Source organism: Phodopus roborovskii, unplaced genomic scaffold (genome assembly GCF_943737965.1).
Source record: "Phodopus roborovskii unplaced genomic scaffold, PHOROB, whole genome shotgun sequence".
Classification (NCBI taxonomy): Eukaryota; Metazoa; Chordata; class Mammalia; order Rodentia; family Cricetidae; genus Phodopus; species Phodopus roborovskii.
The window spans coordinates 5,151,781-5,171,877 of NW_026126480.1; the positions used below are offsets into that span (position 1 = coordinate 5,151,781).

General features: G+C 40.1%; 1 protein-coding gene across 1 annotated transcript in view; it reads left to right on the plus strand.

Moving 5' to 3' along the window:
- The window catches only part of LOC127227910 (lysosomal Pro-X carboxypeptidase-like), a 78,599-nt gene that overhangs the window by 30,005 nt on the left and 28,497 nt on the right, over positions 1-20,097 (plus strand). The window contains exons 2-6 of the mRNA XM_051192260.1: positions 2,872-3,012; positions 6,665-6,766; positions 10,162-10,343; positions 11,332-11,489; positions 12,473-12,642. Coding sequence (XP_051048217.1) covers positions 2,872-3,012; positions 6,665-6,766; positions 10,162-10,343; positions 11,332-11,489; positions 12,473-12,642 — 753 coding nt within the window. The remainder of the gene's footprint in view (positions 1-2,871; positions 3,013-6,664; positions 6,767-10,161; positions 10,344-11,331; positions 11,490-12,472; positions 12,643-20,097) is intronic.

The window sequence follows — 20,097 nt, forward strand, 5'->3', positions numbered from 1 at the left end:
TTTGGCCTTTTCATGGTGTCCCACATTTCCTGGATGTTTTGTGTTAAGTATTTGTTGGATTTATGATTTTCTTTGGTCAATGAATCTATTTCTTCTAGTTTATCTTCTGCGCCTAAGATTCTCTCTTCCATCTCTTGAATTCTATTGGTTATGCTTGTGTCCGTAGTTGCCGATTTTTTGCCCAGCTTTTCAATTTCCAGCATTCTTTCCCTTTGTGTTGCCTTTATTTTCTCAATTTCAGTTTTCAAGTCTTGAACCGTTTCCTTCACCTGGTTAATTGTTTTTTCTTGGCTTTCTGTACTTTCCTTAAGGAATTTGTTCATTTCTTCCACTTTTTTGTTTGTTTTTTCCTCCATTTCTTTAAGGGATTTTCTCACATCTTCTTTGAGGGACTCTATCATTTTTATGATGGTAATTTATAAGTTGTACCCTTCTGCTTCCTCTGCTTTGTTGTTGTGTTCCATTCTAGTTGGTGTAGATTCTCTAGATTCTGGTGGTGTCATGTTTGTCTTTCTGTTGTTAGGTGTTTTTTTTTTTTTCCTTTTTCCCCTGCTTCCCCCGGGGGGGGGGGGGGGGGCCCCCCCCCCCCCTTTGGGGCTTCCCCGTGGGGGGGGGGGGGGGGGGGGTTCTATATTTGGGGGGGGGGGGGGGGGGCGGGGCTGGGGGGGGGGGGGCGGGGGGGGGGGGGGGGGGGGGGGGGGGGGGGGGGGGGATGAGGAGGAGGCGGGGGGGGCGGTCGGTGGGTGGTTGGTTGGGTCGTTGGGGTGTGGGGTTGGGGGGGGGGGGGGGAGCTGGCAGAAGAGGGCAAGGGCTGAGCTGGAACTTGAGAAGGTTTTGCAGGATAGTCGTATCTCACTGGAAACTGAAGCTCTCCAGCTGAGACCTCTTTCTTTGGCAGAGGTCTGGATTTGTGGGTCAAAGATCTTGCCTGCAGGAACTCAGAGTGGACCAGCAGAGATAGGCGCATCTCTGGGAGGGGCCCGGGACTCCAGCAGAGGACTGGAGGCGGGGTCAGAGACCAAGCCGGTGGAAATTATGGGTGGTCCCGTGTGGATAGTCAGGTCTCCTTTGTTCAGAGTTGCTCAGAGAAGTCTCTGAAGTAGGGTGGACTGTTGGCTCCACCCTCTGTCCCAGTGCTCAACCAGAGCGGCAGAACCATGGGTGGGGTAGGGCACTGGGTAGGGGGGGTAGGCTGGCGGTGGGGATGGGTGGGGGTGTATCAGAGCTCCAAGGGTGCTCTCGATGGGGACCGGAGACAGGAGCAGCAGGATCAGGGGCCAACCCAGGGAGTTTGGACAGGGGAGGAGGGAAAAGAGGTTGTAGGGGACAGGCATCCCTGATTGGGCCCAGACTCACCTCTGGCCAAAAGCCGGCTGAAGAGGACAAGGCCATCTGTGATTTTAATATTGGCCATTAGATTAAGATGATTGATGGGAGATGCCATTCTGTACATGTGTTTCTCTTATTGCTTCATGAATAAAGCACTGTTGGCCAATAGGAAAACAAGATAGGCAGGACTAGGAGACAAGGAAGATTCAGGGATAGATAGTGGGGAGATTCAACATGTAAGACAGGGAGAGCAGAAGCCCCCCCCCCCACAAGACCACGTGGAAATACTTAGATTAATAGAAACGGGTTAATATTTAAGACGGGGCTAGCCAATAAGAGTGCCAGTAACAGGCCAACAACACCATATCTACTACAGCTACAGCATCTCTGTGTTATTTGGGGCTGGCGCAGCTCTGGGACCAGGGTGGCAGGAAAACATGTTTGTAACAGATGATAATGGCCTAATTCTTTTTGTAGTTACCTTCTTTCTTGTAACAAAATAGTGTTGTCTGAGACATCATTGTGACACCATATTAATTTTTCTGCTATATTTTTAAATGTTCTCAGTGCCAATTAATAGCTCTTGCCCTAATCAGTAACATTGCAGAACAATCTTTTTTTTTTCCAACTTAATAATTCGTTTTGTACTTGCTGGTACTTGGTTAGGCAGTTTTTATCATTTGGGACTGTCTGGTATTTTTAATACAAGTCTCTTAGAAGTGACAGACTAAATATTGGATTCTTTACTGTTAATTCCCAACTTCAAAGTAAGCGACTGATTTAATAGGCATCTTAAACTGCATACTCTTTAAAAATATTCTTATGCATTAATGGATTTTCATGAACTTACTATTTAAATGAACTACAATTTGTATTTCTTTTATGTTTATTTATTTCATGTTCATTGCATTAAAATGCTAGCCAGTGATAGTTTCTTGTAGTCTACTTCTATAACCATTAACTTTACTAATTTTTGAGTGAGATTTCCTTTTTTGACAGAAAGAGTTGTAGGCTGGTCTTGTAATTTTGTGGTCTATCACTATCAATCACTCACTTTACTAACAAGTTCTTATTTCTTTTATTGAGTCTACTTTTAAGGAGGATAGTATTAGGCATGAAAATCTCCCCAGTTTTAGTGTCTATTGGTGGGACATTGGCAATGCTTATAGACCTTTTCAATGGTTTACTAGTTTGTGATTTTAATTCTGAAAATTAGCTATTGAAAATTCAGATAATATGGGCTATCTTTATTTTGAGAAATACTGGGATTCTAAGTGCTCTCACCAGAAAAAGTAGTAAAATTTTAAGATAATACTTATGCAATTAGATCAACTTGCTATTCCACAATGTAGACACATCTTGAAAGATGTTGCAGACTATGTAAGGGTATAAAAATATTACTATAATTGCTACTACTGGTAAAACAAAATGCAGCTTAAAGTTTTTTATTTTGGGATAAAGGTTGATTTTAGTTAATTACTTTTTGTGCTAACCTACTTACTTTCTTTGAAATGGATCTTGTCTGTTTTGTTTTTAATGTAGGTTGATCATTTTGGATTTTATAATACAAAAACTTTTAAGCAGCGGTACCTAATAGCTGATAAATACTGGAAGACATATGATGGTGTAATACTTTTTTACACTGGAAATGAAGGGGACATTACCTGGTTCTCAAATCACACGGTATGTAGTATGTGCACACATGTGAGGGTCACTTAAGCAGTTTTCCTTTTACTATGATGAGCAGAAGAATGTTTTCTGAGATCAAAACTAACATGTTTTCCCTTTTTGGCACTGAGAATCGAACCTGGGATCTTGCACATGCAGAGGAAGTGTCCTACCACTGAGCTGTGTCCCAAGGTTTCTTTTCATTTTTAATTTTGAGGCATGGTCTGAGTAAGTCACCCAGGATGGCTTTGAACTCACTATAATCCAGTTAGTACATAAATTTGCAATCCTCTTACCTCAGCCCCACAAGCAGCTGGGATTATAGGCCCATATTACCAAGTCCTGGTTATTATTATTGTTCTTAATTATAAAGCTATTAAAAAGGAGAGTAAACTCACTAACAATTCAAAAGGGAACAAATTTACACAAATTAACAAGTCTATAACTTGTGTTCCACTTAATTTTAAGTTGAAAAAGTTTGATTTATTGCATATAGAGTTTTTGTTGTTTAGTTTTTTTTGTTTGTTTGTTTTGGTGTGGAGATTTATGACAAGGTCTGTCTACATAGCTCCAGCTGCTCTTGAATTCACTATTTAGACCAGGCTGGTCTAGTACTCATAGAGATCCACCTGTCTCTGTTTTCTGAGTGTTGGTATTAAAGGCACGTGCCACTGTTCCCAGCACATACTGTTTTTTTTTTTTTTTGGCCTTTACTAGGTAAATATAAGGGTAGGACTTTTCACATACTTATTCAGCATTATGCATTTGGAGTGTAGTATTATATTAAGCATGTAGCAGGTGCCATAAGTGTGTGTGTATACAAATATATATATTTTGTTAAATAAATGAACAAAACAAAAGCATAAATAAATATTAAAAGATACAAGTTCCATTACCAGGTATGGAGGGGCAGAGATGAAGTTATAGGTATATTTTAATTAATCTTCCTGTCCTGTCACTTCTCTTATATTCATAAACATTAACATACTATGACCATTAGCTTGCTTCCATGCCTGTGTTTCTGGTCACCTTTCATTATACTTAAACCTGTTAATAAAACTTAAATTAGAGACCATGATAAGATGACATCCTCCTTCTTGGCACATCAGGACTATAAGTATAAAATGTTAAATTTCTATCAAAAATGCAGTCTGAATCATGGTAGAGAATATCATATCCAGAATGCAAGTATCTGCCAGGATGCTTGGTATTCAGGAACACTCAGAAAATGCTTGCACGGTGTGCTCAGTTGAAATAAAGATGTGAATTCACTTACAGTTCCTGAACCCCTCATTTGTGATGCTTTCCCCCTCTTACAACTGCTAAGAGTCTAAATATGTAGGAAGTAGAAGAAAGGAGATCCAGGACATGGGTTAATGACAACTGGGATCAAGATTCATTTCCCCTCAGACTCCTGCTGTTACTCTGTGAGAAACCAGAACTGCTCCTCTCTCTTCTCTTCTTTAGATGTGACTTTCCTTTTGTGCCAGAGCCACAGGGCAACTTCTCCTGCCTAGAGCCAGCTGCTCTTTAATGTAGACAGAGAGCTGGTCTTGCCTCCAGCAGACACCATTGCTGTACAGGCTCCTCAGTGGGAGTTAACTCTGTCATTAGAAAGGCAGGAATGAAAAGACACTCAGTGTAGGAGCAGTTCCAGAGAGTCGACCAGAAAGAGATCCTGGAAGGGCAGATCCTCACCCTCCCTAGTCTGAGGCAGCTTCCTTTGCAAACTGAAATATCACAATTGTATGTGCAGATTTCCTCAGAGAGTGTATAGTAGTGACAATGTTACCAGATACAGAAGGTTTCAACTTTTACTTAGTTACTTGGTTGTTTGAATTTGAGTAAGCTTTTAACTCTACAGTTCAATCTGCCCATCTGTTAAGTGGGAATAATAAAACTATCTATTTCCTAATGTTGTTTTGAAGACTGAATAAAATTAAAGGACCTGTAGAAATACAGTGTTATGCTGTGGGATATTTGTACACTGCATGATGATACACTGCTGTGATTGGTTTAGTGGCGAACTGAATGGCCAATAGCTAGGCAGGAGGTATAGGTGGGACTTCCAGGCAGAGAGAGGAAGTAGGAAGAGAGAATCGAGGTGCAGAGAAGATGCCAATGAGCCATGGAGGGAGTCAGACTACAGAGTGAAAGACAGGTAAAAAGTCACATGATAAAATGTAGTTTAATAAAAGCAGGTTAATTTAAGTTATAAGAGCTAGTAGGAAAAGCCTAAGCCAAGGCTGAGTTTTCATAATTAGTAAGACATCTCCATGTCTATTTGGGGCTGGTGGCAGAAAAGGAAGTCCATCTACACTATTAATACATATTAACACATTACTTATTCATCTTTTGAAAGATAAAATACCCTTGAGATGGATGTAAGCAAATAATGGCCAATTGCTTCTTGCATCCATTGGTTCCGATAAGCTACTTCCTGTCAAAGCCTGAGGTCAGCTCCACAGAGGTCTGTTCTTACTCTTAAGACACTCACAGTCTGGTGGTGGAAGTCGTATGTGTGAGTTCCTGTTGAAGTAGCAGAGGAACTCTTTAAGCAGTCTGGCGTTGAGGGGAGATGGACAGCTCTGCTGGGCCTGGGCATGCAGAGGAGGATGTGCCTGAGCTGGGTGTGGCTGAGCCTGTGATATGTGGCAGAAGTGAACAGCACTGTGAAAGAGAAGAGAGGAGGGTTGTCTTAATAACCACAGGTTTCACGCTACATGCCCATTATCCCCACAGGTAGCTCTTTTAATTCTGTATAGATTGCTCAAAACAACCAAAGCCGTTTTGAGGTTCCCATGCCTCAGGGAATAGTAACTTGTTAAATACCAACAGCATTCATCAGGAAGGCCATGGTTTTGATCCATGCTAAAAATCTAATCAATTGATGCTGTGTGCCTGGGATGCTTTCTTAAGAAGGATTCAGAGGGCACCATCCAGACAAAGCAAATGGTTAGCGAGGAGCCATCAGTGTGGGGGAGTAAGGGAGTCTAGTGGTCCTTGGTGACTGCTCTACACTATAGCCTCTATTTCAGTCTTGGCTCTGTCACCTGTTTGAACACTGAGCTTGTGTCTCAGTTTCCTTACCTGTAACACCACAGTGCCTGATTCCTGTTTGTGCTAATTAGGTGAATTATTACATGCAGTGGGTAGAACAATACCTGACATATTGGAAGCAAGAGTTAATAAGAGCTGCTGTTAGTTAATTTCCTAATGTATAAGATTAAAATACCAAGGGAGTTTTCTGTGGGTATCAGAATAGGAGGTCACATTCTTAGTGTATGGACAACCAAAGCCTAGTTTTTGCTTTTTGTTTGTTTCTTGTTTGAGAGCGTCTCATCATTGTTAGCGCAGGCTGATCTGGAAGTTACTGTGTTGTAGGGTCAGCTTTGTGCTAGGGGCTGGGGGGATCCTTCAATCTCTGTCTCTCTATTGCTGTGGCTGCCACACTTGGCTACAGAGCCCATTTTCATTTGTTTCACTCTTAGATAGTGTAATGTGATGTTCAGGAGTGCGAAAAGGGTCATGTATCTGTGAAACACACATAAATTGCACATTTTTTTTTCTAAGAGAACTCTTTCTGGTCTGGTTTAATATCTATTTTGTATGGTCTGCAAAAGTTCAATATGATATTTTTTAACTCCTGGATTTACACTCTTCCCAGGGATTCATGTGGGATGTGGCCGAGAAGCTGAAAGCTTTGCTGGTGTTTGCTGAACATCGATACTATGGGGAGTCTCTTCCCTTTGGTGAGGAGTCATTTAAGGTAAGCACATATTTGTTTTAAAGTATTTTTTTGGGGGGTGGTGGATAAGGCAGGATCTCATATATCCAAGTGTGTTCTGCCTTTACCTTCATATGCTAAGATTGTGTGCAGCAGACAGTGTGTCTGGTTTTATGTTGTTCTAGGGTTGAACCTAGGGCTTCATATTTGACAGGAAATCATCCGTCCAACACAACTGCATCCCCAGCACTGTTCATGGTTTTTGATTTTGCTTTTGTTTTTAATTTCTCCTCCTCTTTATTGTTTTTGAGACAGAGTGTCATTATGTAGTTCATGTTAGCCTTGAACTCATTATTTTTATTTGTCAGCCTTCCAAGTACTGGGACTACAGATGTGTAGTCACCAGATGTGCTGTCACCAGTCATTGAAGGTTCTTCTGTTCACCTGGATAGTATTTGTGGGTGGGAAAAAATACTGGTTTCTGGAAGATTTTATTTTCCTTCAAAGTCCAAGAGTAGCTAGTTTTGGCAGCATCCAGGCAGAAGCAGTGGCAAGTAGAAACTTCTACTGTGACAGTCCCTGGCCAGCTTTGGATTTTGGGACCCATGGATTACAGTTCCCCATGCAGATATTGGGTACTGGGACCCTTGGCTCTTGGCAGCTCCCATCCTAGGATTTAAGGCCCTTGGCCTGGGAGGCTTGACAGTTGTCTGGAATGCTTCTGGTGACCCTGACCTTCAGGGTCTCTTCTCTGAAATTTTATCAAGCAACCTTTTATCAGCTCTCAACTCTCCATCATAGTCTAGTGCAAACAGAGGTTTCTCAGTCCCACCATGCCATGAACTGCTTCTAAATAATCACTCAGAGGCTTAATATTAATTACAGAATGTTTGGTCTGTAGGTCAGGCTTATTATTAACCAGCTCTTACATTTAAATTGGCTTATTTCTATTTATTTATTGCCATGTGGTCTGTGGTTTACTGATCCTCTGGCATCTTGTTCCTTGGGTGACTTGGTTACGTCTCCCACAACTCTGTCCCTCACTTTGATTGTTTCATTTAACTTTATACTGCTTTGCTACAGACCAAACAGCTTTTATTATTAACCAATGGGAGCAATACATATTCACAACACACAGAAAGGTCACCCCACAGCAGTCTAGTTCTGCTTTTCTTTTGCACTGGCCACTCTTGGGTCTCTACTCACAGGGGTTCATCAGAGGAGCAATAAACTGGTGTGGATGTCTGGTGGGAGGCTTCAGTGTCTCTCCTTCTACTATTGTCCAAAGTGCCTGCTTGAGTTTGTGATATAGCAGCTAACTTCTCTCAATGTGGCAGTGATTTCTGATGACCTGATGTACACAGTCACGGATCATTACATTTTTCAACTAGAACTAAGTCACTGGGTCTAGTGAAAACACAAAAGAGTGAAAGTAGGCTGCATCAGTGTGAAAAATTTACAGCTCCATTTTTAAAATCCTTGTTAGCTTTCGGAATCCAGAACTACATTACATTGCAGAGGGAAATAGAGCCACCATACACAGAACCAAACCATCATGGAATTTGTTGAGTGGGACTCCTTTTTCTTGGTGATGAAAGTCTTGCATGGGCTTTTCTCCTCATGTCTCAGATGTATTCTTTCCCTTCCAGTTTTATAGCTGTCTGTGATTTTGACAGCTGAGTTCATTCCAGTTGTTGTAGCAAATATATAATCTTTCTGGTAAGGAGGAAAGAGTTTATTTTGACTCAGAATCCTTTTCTTGGTTGTCTGCAGTATTTAGTTCATCTTCAACTAAATCTTGGACAGCTTAAATGTATCAAGACGAAATGAAATTACAATAGTCACATATTAAACTTAATCTCATATTCCATCACTTTTATTGCTAAATGTTTGTATTAATTCCACAACCTCAACAAGGCCTTGAACAAATAGCATCTAGTGCAAATGGCATTTGGAAAGGAGAACTCAGACAGGATGTGTGATAGGCTTGGGCAGAGAACATTGTTGTCCTGTTGGAAAAACAGCCTGCAAATTGTGTTGTGATGTTTGAAATGGTGACACTTCGAGGCTAGGGCCAAGGCAGGGCTACATTGCCAGGGAGGTGACAAGATAGTACTTAAGCTCCTTCAAGGAAGCAGATGGGGTGTGTTCATTTCCCCATGGCCAGCCATCCTGCCAAAAGAGCTATGGGGGGCACTGAGGTGAAACTTTGGGTTAAGGATTTGGAGAAGGGGAGGGGCACATGTTTGTCAGTGTGCAGAATATTCTTCACTGTCTAGATCATTGTGGTGGCTTTCATAGCAGAAGAGCTGGGACCTGGAATTTCTCACTTAGGCTGGCAGCTCACATCTCTGTTGCCTTTGACAGACTAGATCTCTACTACAGTCCTTTCAGGACGCTTCCTCCATTCCCCTGGATACTAACAGATCTTTGGGTTTGGCAATTGTTTCTGTTCCCTTTTTCTTTTGACAGGTGTGTGTGTGTGTGTGTGTGTGTGTGTGTGTGTGTGTGTGTATGTGTGTTGAAGAAAAACATGCTTGGTCATGTAGAGCTGGTGAATACCAGGTAAGGAGGAGTGTTGTGTTTTTGGGTCAGACACTGAGCTGAGTAACAATTTTAAAAAGTGTCTCAGACACACTACTTCAGAAACAAAGTTATCCTTCAAAGCTCATAAGATCATTGATATCCACCCATAAAACAAGACCTGTGCTTCAGGCTGCTGGCTTGGGAAAGCTACCTGCAGGGATGCCCTGGGTGCCCCTGTTTTCTCTCCAGGCCAATGCTGTGAATTCCAGGGGACTCTGAGCATATGACAGCAAGACCGCTGCCATGGAAGCAAGCAGACCAAGTGCTACAGCTTGACCACACCTGTTGGTGCTCCTGAGAAATTTCTGTACAACCTCCCACTCAGCCACAGGCTGATTGTTTTCATAAATGTACTTCAACTCTTTTATGTTTGTGACAAAGAAAGTGAAGGAGCCTTACAAGTTTCAAATATAAGCCACATCACATAGTTGTTTAAAGTTCTTGACAAAAAAATCAAATTGTGGCAGCAGAGTTTGTGTTGTGAAAATTCTTAATTATACTCATCAAGTTGCATCTGCTGCGAGAAAGTTGTGTTTAGAGATGCTTGTTTTTTTATTGCATTTTCAGTAAACTTACACACACACACACACACACACACACAGAGAGAGAGAGAGAGAGAGAGAGAAAGAGAGAGAGAAAGAGAGATTAATGTAAAATTTATTATATTGTACAAAGAAATCACTTTATGAATTATTGAAATTACAATACCCTGTGCTTTGGCTGGGCATTTTGACTCTACTTTCTATAAATTCTATTTGAAGAAAGCTCACATGACTCAAGTTTTGGAACAAGTGTGCATATGCTGTGAGTATGTCCACACTTATATCTATGTTCATCCTCCCACCCCTCAGGACTCCAAGCATTTGAATTTCCTGACATCAGAACAAGCTCTGGCTGATTTTGCAGAGTTAATCAGACACTTGAAAAGAACTGTCCCAGGAGCTGATGGTCAACCTGTCATTGTCATCGGGGGCTCTTATGGCGGTGTGCTTGCAGCTTGGTTCAGGATGAAATATCCTCATTTAGTAATTGGGTAAGTGCATTTATGCTGGATTCAAGCACTTTTTTTTTTCAAGACAGGTTTTCTCTGTGTAACATCCCTGGTTGTCCTGCAACTTGCTTTGTAGACCAGGCTGGCCTCAAACTCAGATATCCATCTGCTTCTGCCTCCTGAGTGTTGGGATTAAAGTTGTGGGCCTTCTTACCTGGCTCCACTAGTACTTCTTAATGATGAAGACAAACAGAGAATCATTCTGGGTAAAGTGTGCTACATACATACTGTTATATAGATGTTTCTGGATCCCATCTCAAAATAAATAGCTATGCTATTTTTAAAATCATCTTGTTAATGTTCAGCTTCCTATTTTTAAACTATTTTTAAATTGGGCTGGAGAGATAGCCCAGTGCTTAAGAACACTAGTTAGTCTTCCAGAGGTCCTGAGTTCAATTCCTAGCAAGCACATGATGGGTCACAACCATCTGTAATGAGATCTTGTGTTCTCTTCTGGTCTGCAGGGATACATGCAGACAAAACACTGTATACATAATAAATAAATATTAAAGATATTTTAAATTATAAATAATATATAAAAATAATTATAAAACTATTTTGTTTTTTAAGTTATTAGTTCTTATTAGTTATTTGAATCTTTTATACAATGTATTTCATCATTTTCACCCTTCGTTTCCAATTCCTTCCTGATTCTTCTCTTCTTTCTGACTTGCACAACTTTGTTTTCTTCTCTTCCTCTTCTTCTTTCTCCTCCTGTTCTAAACCCATCAAGTCCCATTGGTGCTGCCCATATACTCTTGGATATATGCTCTTCTACTGGGGTGTGGTTGGCCACACTGTTAATGATAACTGACTCTCCCTCTGCTAGCAAATATCCATTTCTGGTTAGGGATGGGATCTGAAGTTACCTCCCCTCTCCAGGATAGGATTTTGTCTGGCTGGAGCTTGTATTGAAACTTAGCTGAGTCACCTTTTCTTATTTTCTCTTTTCATTTCCCTTCTCATTCAGAGCTCTGGCAGCTTCTGCCCCTATCTGGCAGTTTCAGGAGCTGATTCCCTGTGGTGTGTTTATGAAGATAGTAACTGAAGATTTTAAGAAAAGTGGTGTAAAATGTTCAGAGAGCATCCTCAGGTCTTGGGGTGCCATTAACCGACTCTCAAATACAGGTAAGCTTTACCTAAAAGAATGGATTTACATTTTTTAAAAATTGATCTTCATTTGTTCCATACTTCCACTTAGTTAGAAAATATTATATGTATATGGGGTTTCTGCCTGCGGGTATAGCTGTGTACTATGTGTGTATGTCCACAGAGATCATAAGATGGCATCTGATCCCCTAGTATTGCAGTTACAAATTGTTGTGAGATACCCTGTGGGTGCTGGGAATTGATCCTTGGTCCTCTTTAACCGCAACCAGTGCTCTTAACTGCTGAGCCATCTTTCTAGACCCCAATTCTACTTTTTAAAAAACACACATTTTATGAAAGCACAATATAAATCTTAAAAATAAGAGAAATCACAATTCATGGGCTGATGAATTTCTTGGTGTAATTATTTTCCAGGTCAATAGAGAACATTATGACGCTCTCAGAAATCCAATGGCATTCTTAGTCATATCAGCACACCTGCATAGTCCATCCTTATCCTCATGCTGTCATCTTAGGTTGATCTTACTTGTTCCTGAATTTTGCAGTAATTGGAATTGTTAAACATTTATATGTGGGGTTTTGTGGCCTGCTGTCTTTTGTGCAATGCTCTATGTTAGTTGCATTAATTTGTTTTATGTGGTTGTTTATTCATTCACATTGTTCTATAGTATTTGTATTTATTTCAAATTAAATAAACATAAGATATTTCAAATTAAATTGAGAAGTAAAGGATACTAATTTTGGTAAGCCCCATGATGAAGTTCAATTTGTCTATGATGGAATTACTAGATTATATTAAAGCATTTTGTCAAATGTTGCAAAAATTCTTGGTGAAATGGTATAGAAAATTGTATTTTCTGTAATGCAAAGTGAAGAGTGAGAGATCAGCAAAGGCTTATGTTGATTAGTATTCTTCAGTTTCCAGCAATGTTATTCTGTCTCCAGGCAGTGGTATATGATGGCTCACCACTGTCTTTCACCTGATCTCATTCTGTCTCTAGGCAGTGGTCTACCATGGCTTACCAGGGCCTTTCACCTGTGCACCTCCCTAAACTCTGAGGACATCCAACGCCTGAAAGACTGGATCTCTGAGACCTGGGTGAACCTGGCCATGGTGAACTACCCATACCCAGCCAACTTTTTAAAGCCTTTGCCTTCTTGGCCTGTCAAGGTAACAGGACAACACACTGTCCTCATTTATAAACTACTATGTGGCTTTCATCAGAGGAAGTAATGCTGATGATCTAGGGGCTCTGTGGCATAGGTAATTTTGGGCTGAAATCCTGAGTTCAGCCGTTTTCTGATTATGTTACTTTGGGCATTTTAAATAACCTTTCTTAGCCTTAGCTTTTTCTTCTGAGAATTGGAGATAAAATGCTTCAATATTGTGTAAGACCAGTGGTTGTAGTTAATGGAATAATTACCAAATCCTGAGCTTTACTCTGTATATGTAGCTTGTTCATTTTTGTGATATATGTATTATGCCTATATGTGTGCAACACATGGTAGAAACTTGATAAATGACTGCCTCATTGAAGTGCTATGGTTATTCAGTGAGCTGCTAAATATTCTAAATGCTACATGCTATGAAGGGTGATCTTTATGCTGAGCAGCAGATTGGAAGCCATGAAGGGTAATTGCTATGCTGAGCAGCAGAGTTTGTAGGGTACCTTCTAAGAGATAATGGGAGGGCATGGCCCCACACTGCTGCTTATCTACCAGCATCCTGGACAAAGCCCCTTTCCTCCTTCGTTGCACTATCTTTGCTTGTCTGCCTCAGAAGAAAAAGATACCAGTGGTTACTTAAGCTTATGATAAGATCCAAATAATATGAACCTGAGAAGTAGAAAAAGACACAGATTTATAGGTTCTCAGGGTTTCTATTACTGTGAAGAGACTCGATGACCACAGCAACTCTTATAAAGCAAAACATTTAAATGGGGTGGCTTGTTTACAGTTCAGAGTTTAATCTGTTATTGTCATGGTGGGATATTCTTACTTTCACTCTTAGTTCTCCGTTGGCTGTGTGGCTGGCCTCTAGTGTCCCCCTCTCCTTGTTCTCTTGCTTCTTGATATTTCTTCCAAGATTTCTTCTCATATTTATTCTATCTGCTGGCAGCCCCATCTATCCTTTCTCCAGCCTTGCTACAGGTCATTTAGCTCTTTATTAAATCAATCAGATATTTTAGACAGACACAGTAACATAGCTTCATAGTAAAACAAATGTAACATAAAAGAATGCAACACATCTTCCCATCATTGAACAAATATTCCACAGAACCAACAAATGTAACATTTCTTAAAATAATATTCCACATTTTCCCCTTTTTCTCTAAATAAAATGGAAGGTTTTCACTTTAACATAGAAAAACGATCTATAACAAAAACAGTTGACAAGTAAGAATTAATTTACAATATTCAGTCCATTTGCATTTAGCAAATTTAGAGACATTCCACCATCCATGTCATCTTAGTGACTTCAAAGTTTTATAACTAATTTACTTTATATCATAACTACGAAAAACTGAAACTTTAATTATTTAGTCTTCAACTCCATCAAAGACTCAGAAGGATATAATACTACCTAACAAGAGAGACATTTGGCTGCCTGGACAGTCACTGTCCTCTGCAACATTGGGGCATCTATCTTCAGCCTACAAGGCCTAGAGCATCTGGCAGACTTTTCAGTGAATAAGAAATTTGAAGGATTGTCCTATCTTTTTTTTTTTTTTTTTTTTTTGAGAAGACAGGTGCTATTTTAAATTTTTTTTTTTTAGTTTTTATTTATTTATTTATTTATTTTTATTTAATTTTATATAACAAAGTCCAATTAAATGAAAACAAACATTTATACACAATATTTGGGAATTTGGGCGTCGTTCTTTCCAAACTACTTCCTGCTGGTAAGGGGCGCTGTCTTGGGGGATTCGAAGAAGATTCAGATATCCTAGCTGTAGTCTGTAGGGCTGTTTTGTCCAGCTGTTTGGAATGTAGGATCAGCTTGTACTCTGTTTCAGGCGGTCTGGCGTGATCAAAGCACATTAGTCTGTAAGGAATCCACATCTTTTCATTTTCTGTGGAAACAAAAATAGAAATACTTTTCCCCAGTAACTTGTTCTTCAACTTAAATTTTGGAGTCAAAGCGTTTTTTTTTTTTTTTTTTTTTTTTTAATTTATTATTTTACATGTCGATCCCAGTTCCCTCTCCCTCCCTCCCTCCCTCCCCTCCAGCCCTCCCTCCCTCCTTCCCTCCCTTTTGCCCTCTCTACCCTCTCCCATGCACTCTAAACACCCTCCCCTCACAACCCTCCACCACAATACCATATGTAGGGGAATGCCATCCAGCTGGGGTCATGTAGATCTGACAGGTCATGTGAAGTAGGGACTAGGGCTTCTCTCCTATCTCTAGAATAAGGCAATTATCCCTCCATGGGGGATATGTTTGCAAAGTCCTTTTGTGCACCAGGGATACATCCTGGCTCCACTGTCTGAGGTCTCTTAGACTGCTCAGACCTTCTGGCTGAGACCCATATTCAGGGGGGGTCCGAGTCAGTCCCCTGTTGGCTTCCCAGCTATCAGTCTAGTGGCCCTTAGCTCCTCCTTGTTCAGGTAAGCTGTCTCTATGTACTTCTACCGCATGGTCTTGTCCTCTCCATCTGCATCTGGGTTCTAGTTCGACTCAGTGTTTATGTATGGGTGTTTGCTCCTGTTTTCAACAGGCATTAGTTGAGGACTCCATGGAGAAGTTAGTTGTTGACCTCACTCTCCGGGAAGGGCATTTATGATAGCCTTTCCACAGAAGCTGAGATTGTTAGTTGGGAGCAGTCTTGTAGTTCCCTCGACCTTTCTTTGTGTTCAACTTTATCTTCAAACCAATATTGGCTCCCTCTTTTATGTTCTCTCTCTCTGTCTCTGTCTCTCTCTCTCTCTCTTTCCTATTTTCCATTCCTAACCAGGCTCAATCCTCCTGGTCGCACATGCCTTCCTCTCCTCCCTCTCATTTTCTCCTACTTCTCTCTCCATTAGCTGTCCTCCCCCACTTTACCTGAGGTCTGGGGGACTTGTCCCTTCCCAGTTCTGTGAGGGACTTTATATGAATCTCTTAGAATACAACTTGTATCCTAGTTCCTCTGGTGATGTGAATTATAGGCTGGTGATCATTTGATCTAGTTCTAAAATCCATATATGAGTGAGTACATACTGTGTTTCTCTTTTTGTGACTGGGTTACCTCCTTCAGGATGGTTTCTTCAAGTGCCATCCACTTGCCTGCGAATTTCAAGATACCATTATTTTTTTTTCTGCAGAGTAGTATTCCATTGTGTAGATGTGCCACATCTTCATTAACCATTCTTCAATTGAAGGGCATCTAGGTTGCTTCCAGGTTCTTGCTATTACAAATAGTGCTGCTATGAACATAGTTGAACAGATGTCTTTGTTGCATTGATGTGAATCCTTTGGGTATATGCCTAAGAGGGGGATTGCCAGGTCCTGTGGTAAACTAATTCCCATTTTCCTGAGGAACCGCCATACTGATCTCCAAAATGGCTGTATGAGTTTGCACTCCCACCAGCAGTGGAGGAGTGTTCCACTTTCTCCACATCCTCTCCAACATAAGTCATCACTGGTGTTTCTAATTTTAGCCATTCTGGCAGGGGTAAGATGGTATCTCAAAGTTGTTTTGATTTGCATTTCCCTGATAGCTAAGGATGTGGAGCATTTTCTTAAGTGTCTTTCAGCCTTTTTGATTTCCTCCATTGAGAATTCTTTCTTCAGTTCTGTACCCCATTTTTTAATAGGGTTATTTGGTGTTTTGTTGACTAGTTTCTTGAGTTCTTTGTATATTTTGGGGATCAGCCCTTTGTCGGATATAGGATTAGTGAAAATCTTTTCCCAGTCAGTGGGCTGCTGTTTGGTCTTGTCAACTGTGTCCTTTGCCTTACAGAAGCTTCTAAGTTTGAAGAGGTCCCATTTATTAATTGTTTCTTTCAGTGTCTGTGCCCCTGGAGTTATGTTCCAGAAGCGGCCTCCTATACCAATTTGTTCAAGTGTACCTCCTACTTTCTCTTCTAAGAGGTTCAATGTGGCTGGATTGATGTTGAGGTCTTTGATCCATTTGGACTTGAGTTTTGTGCATGGCAACAGACATGGGTCTATCTGCAGTCTTCTACACACCCTCATCCAATTGTGCCAGCACCATTTGTTGAAGATGCTGTCTTTGCCCCATTGTATAATTTTAGCTGTTTTGTCGAAAATCAGGTGTTCATAGGTGCGTGGATTAATATCAGGATTTTCAATTCGATTCCATTGGTCTACCTGTCTATTTTTATGCCAATACCAGGCTGTTTTCAGAACTATAGCTCTGTAGTAGAGCTTAAAGTCAGGAATGGTGATGCCTCCTGAAGTTCTTTTATTGTATAGGGTTGTTTTGGCTATCCTGGGTCTTTTGTTTTTCCATATAAAGTTGATTATTATCCTTTGAAGGTCGGCGAAGAATTGTGGTGGGATTTTAATGGGGATTGCATTGAATCTGTAGATTGCTTTTGGTAAGATTGCCATTTTTACTATGTTAATCCTACCTAACCAAGAGCATGGGAGATCTTTCCATTTTCTGGTATCTTCTTTAATTTCTTTCTTTAGAGTCACAAAGTTCTTATTATATAGATCTTTTACTTGTTTGGTAAGCGTTACACCAAGATACTTTATGTTGCTTGTGGCTGTTGTAAAGGGTGATGTTTCTCTGATTTCTTTCTCTGCCTCTTTGTCGTCTGAAAAAAAATAGGGCTACTGATTTTTTTGAATTTATCTTGTATCCTGCTAGTTTGCTGAAGGTGTTTATCAGCTGTAGGAGTTCCCTGGTAGAGTTTATTGGGTTGCTTATGTAAACTATCATATCATCTGCAAATAGAGACAGTTTGACTTCTTCCTTTCCAATTTGGATGTCCTTGATCTCCTTTTGTTGTTTTATAGCATTAGCTAGAACTTCTAGTACGATATTGAAGAGATATGGAGAGAGAGGACAGCCTTGTCTTGTTCCTGATTTTAGAGGAATTGGCTTAAGTTTCTCTCCATTCAGTTTGATGTTGGCAGTTGGTTTGCTGTATATTGCTCTTATTATGTTTAGGTATGTTCCTGTTATCCCTGACCTCTCTAATACCTTTATCATGAAAGGGTGTTGAATTTTGTCGAAGGCTTTTTCCGCATCTAGGGAGATAATCATATGGTTTTTCTTTTTCAGTTTGTTTATATGGTGGATCACGTTGATAGATTTTCGTATGTTAAACCATCCCTACAATCCAGGAATGAAGCCTACTTGGTCATGTTGGATGATTTCTCTGATGTATTCTTGAATTCGGTTTGCCATTATTTTATTGAGTATTTTTGCATCGATGTTCATCAGGGATATTGGTCTGTAGTTTTCTTTCTTAGTTGTGTCTTTGTGAGGTTTGGGTACCAAAATTATTGTGGACTCATAAAAAGAGTTTGGCAATAAACCTTCTGTTTCTATCTTGTGGAACAGTTTGAGGAGTAGTGGTATTAGTTCTTCCTTGAATGTCTGGTAGAATTCTGCACTGAATCCATCTGGCCCTGGACTTTTTTTCGTTGGAAGGCTTTCAATGACTGCTTCTATTTCATTTCGGGTTATAGGTCTATTTAAGTTGTTTGTCTGTTCTTGATTTAATTTTGGTAAGTGATAGTTATCCAGAAACTTGTCCATTTCCTTTGAATTTTCAATTTTTGTGGAATACAGATTTTCGAAGTATGACCTGAAAATTGACTGGATTTCCTCTGTGTCTGTTGTTATGTTCCCCATTTCGTTTCTGATTTTGTTAATTTGCATGTTCTGTCTCTGCTTTTTCGTTAATTTGGATAAAGGTTTATCTATCTTGTTGATTTTCTCAAAAACCAACTCTTTGTTGCATTGATTTTTTTTTTTTTTGTATTGTTTTCCTGGTTTCTATTTTGTTGATTTCAGCCCTCAAGTTGATTATTTCCTGGTGTCTGCTCCTGCGGGGTGAATTCGCTTCTCTCTGTTCTAAGGTTTTCAGTTGGGCTGTTAATTCATTTATGTGACTATCCTCTGTTTTCTTCATATGGGCACTTAGTGCAATGAACTTCCCTCATAGCACTGCTTTCAAGGTGTCCCATAAGTTCGGGTATGTTGTATCCTCATTCTCGTTGAATATTAGAAAGTCTTTAATGTCTTTCTTTATTTCTTCTTTGACCCAGGAGTGGTGCAATTGCACATTGTTCAGTTTCCATGAGTTTGCAGGTTTTCTGCTATTTATGTTGTTGTTGAATTCCAATTTTAAAGCATGGTGGTCCGGTAAGATACAGGGGACTATTCCTATTCTCTTGTATCTGTTGAGGTTTGTTATGTCTCCTAGTATGTGGTCGATTTTAGAGAAGGTACCATGTGGAGCAGAGAAGAAGGTATACTCTTTTGTCTTTGGATGGAATGTTCTATAGATGTCTGTTAGCCCCAGTTGAGACATAACTTCTGTTAATTCTTTTGTTTCTTTGTTGAGTTTCTGATTTGTGGTCCTGTCTAGTGTTGAGAGTGGTGTAGTGAAGTCTCCCACTATAAGTGTGTGAGGTTTTATATGAACTTTGAGTTTTAGTAGTGTTTCTTTTACGAATGTGGGTGACTTTGTATTAGGGGCATAGATGTTCAGAATTGAGCCTTTGTGTTGATGGATTTCTCCTGAGATGAATATGAAATGACCGTCTTCATCTCTTTTGACTAGTTTTGGTTTGAAGTCTAGCTTGTTAGATATTAGGATAGCTATGCCTGCTTGCTTCTTATTTCCATTTGATTGGAAAATCTTTTCCCAACCCTTTACCCTGAAGTAATGTCTATCTTTGGAGCCAAGATGTGTTTCTTGTATGCAGCAGAAGGATGGATTCTGTCTTCGTATCCATTCTGTTAGCCTGTGTCTTTTTATAGGTGAGTTAAGACCATTAATGTTGAGGGTGAGTAAGGTCCATTGATTGTTGATGCTTGTTTGGTTTAGGTTTGTTGTTGGCAGTGGTATTGTGAATATATTTGTTCTGCTTCACCCTAGGTTTCTGGTGTAGTTGGATTATCTGTTGCCTACATTTTTGTGGGCGTAGTTACCTTCCTTGGGTTGGAATTTTCCTTCCAATACTTTCTGTAGGGCTGGATTTGTAGATACATATTGGGAAAATCTGGTTTTGTCATTGAATATCTTGTTCTCTCCATCTATATTGACTGAGAGTTTTGCTGGATATAGTAGCCTAGGCTGGCATCCGTGTTCTCTTAATACTTTTAGAACATCTATCCAGGACCTTCTGGCCTTGAGGGTTTCCATGGAGAAGTCAGGTGTAATTTTGATAGGTCTGCCTTTATATGTTACCTGTCCTTTTTCCTTCACTGCTCTTAATATTCTTTCTTTATTCTTTATGCTAGGTGTTTTGATTATTATATGTCGAGGGGTCTTTTTTCTTTGGTCCAGCCTATTTGGGGTTCGGTATGCTTCTTGTACTTTCATGGGCATGTCCTTCTTCAGATTTGGAAAGTTTTCCCCGGTGATTTTGTTGAATATGTTTTCAGCACCTTTGAGCTGGGCTTCCTCACCTTCCTCTATGCCTATTATTCTTAGGTTT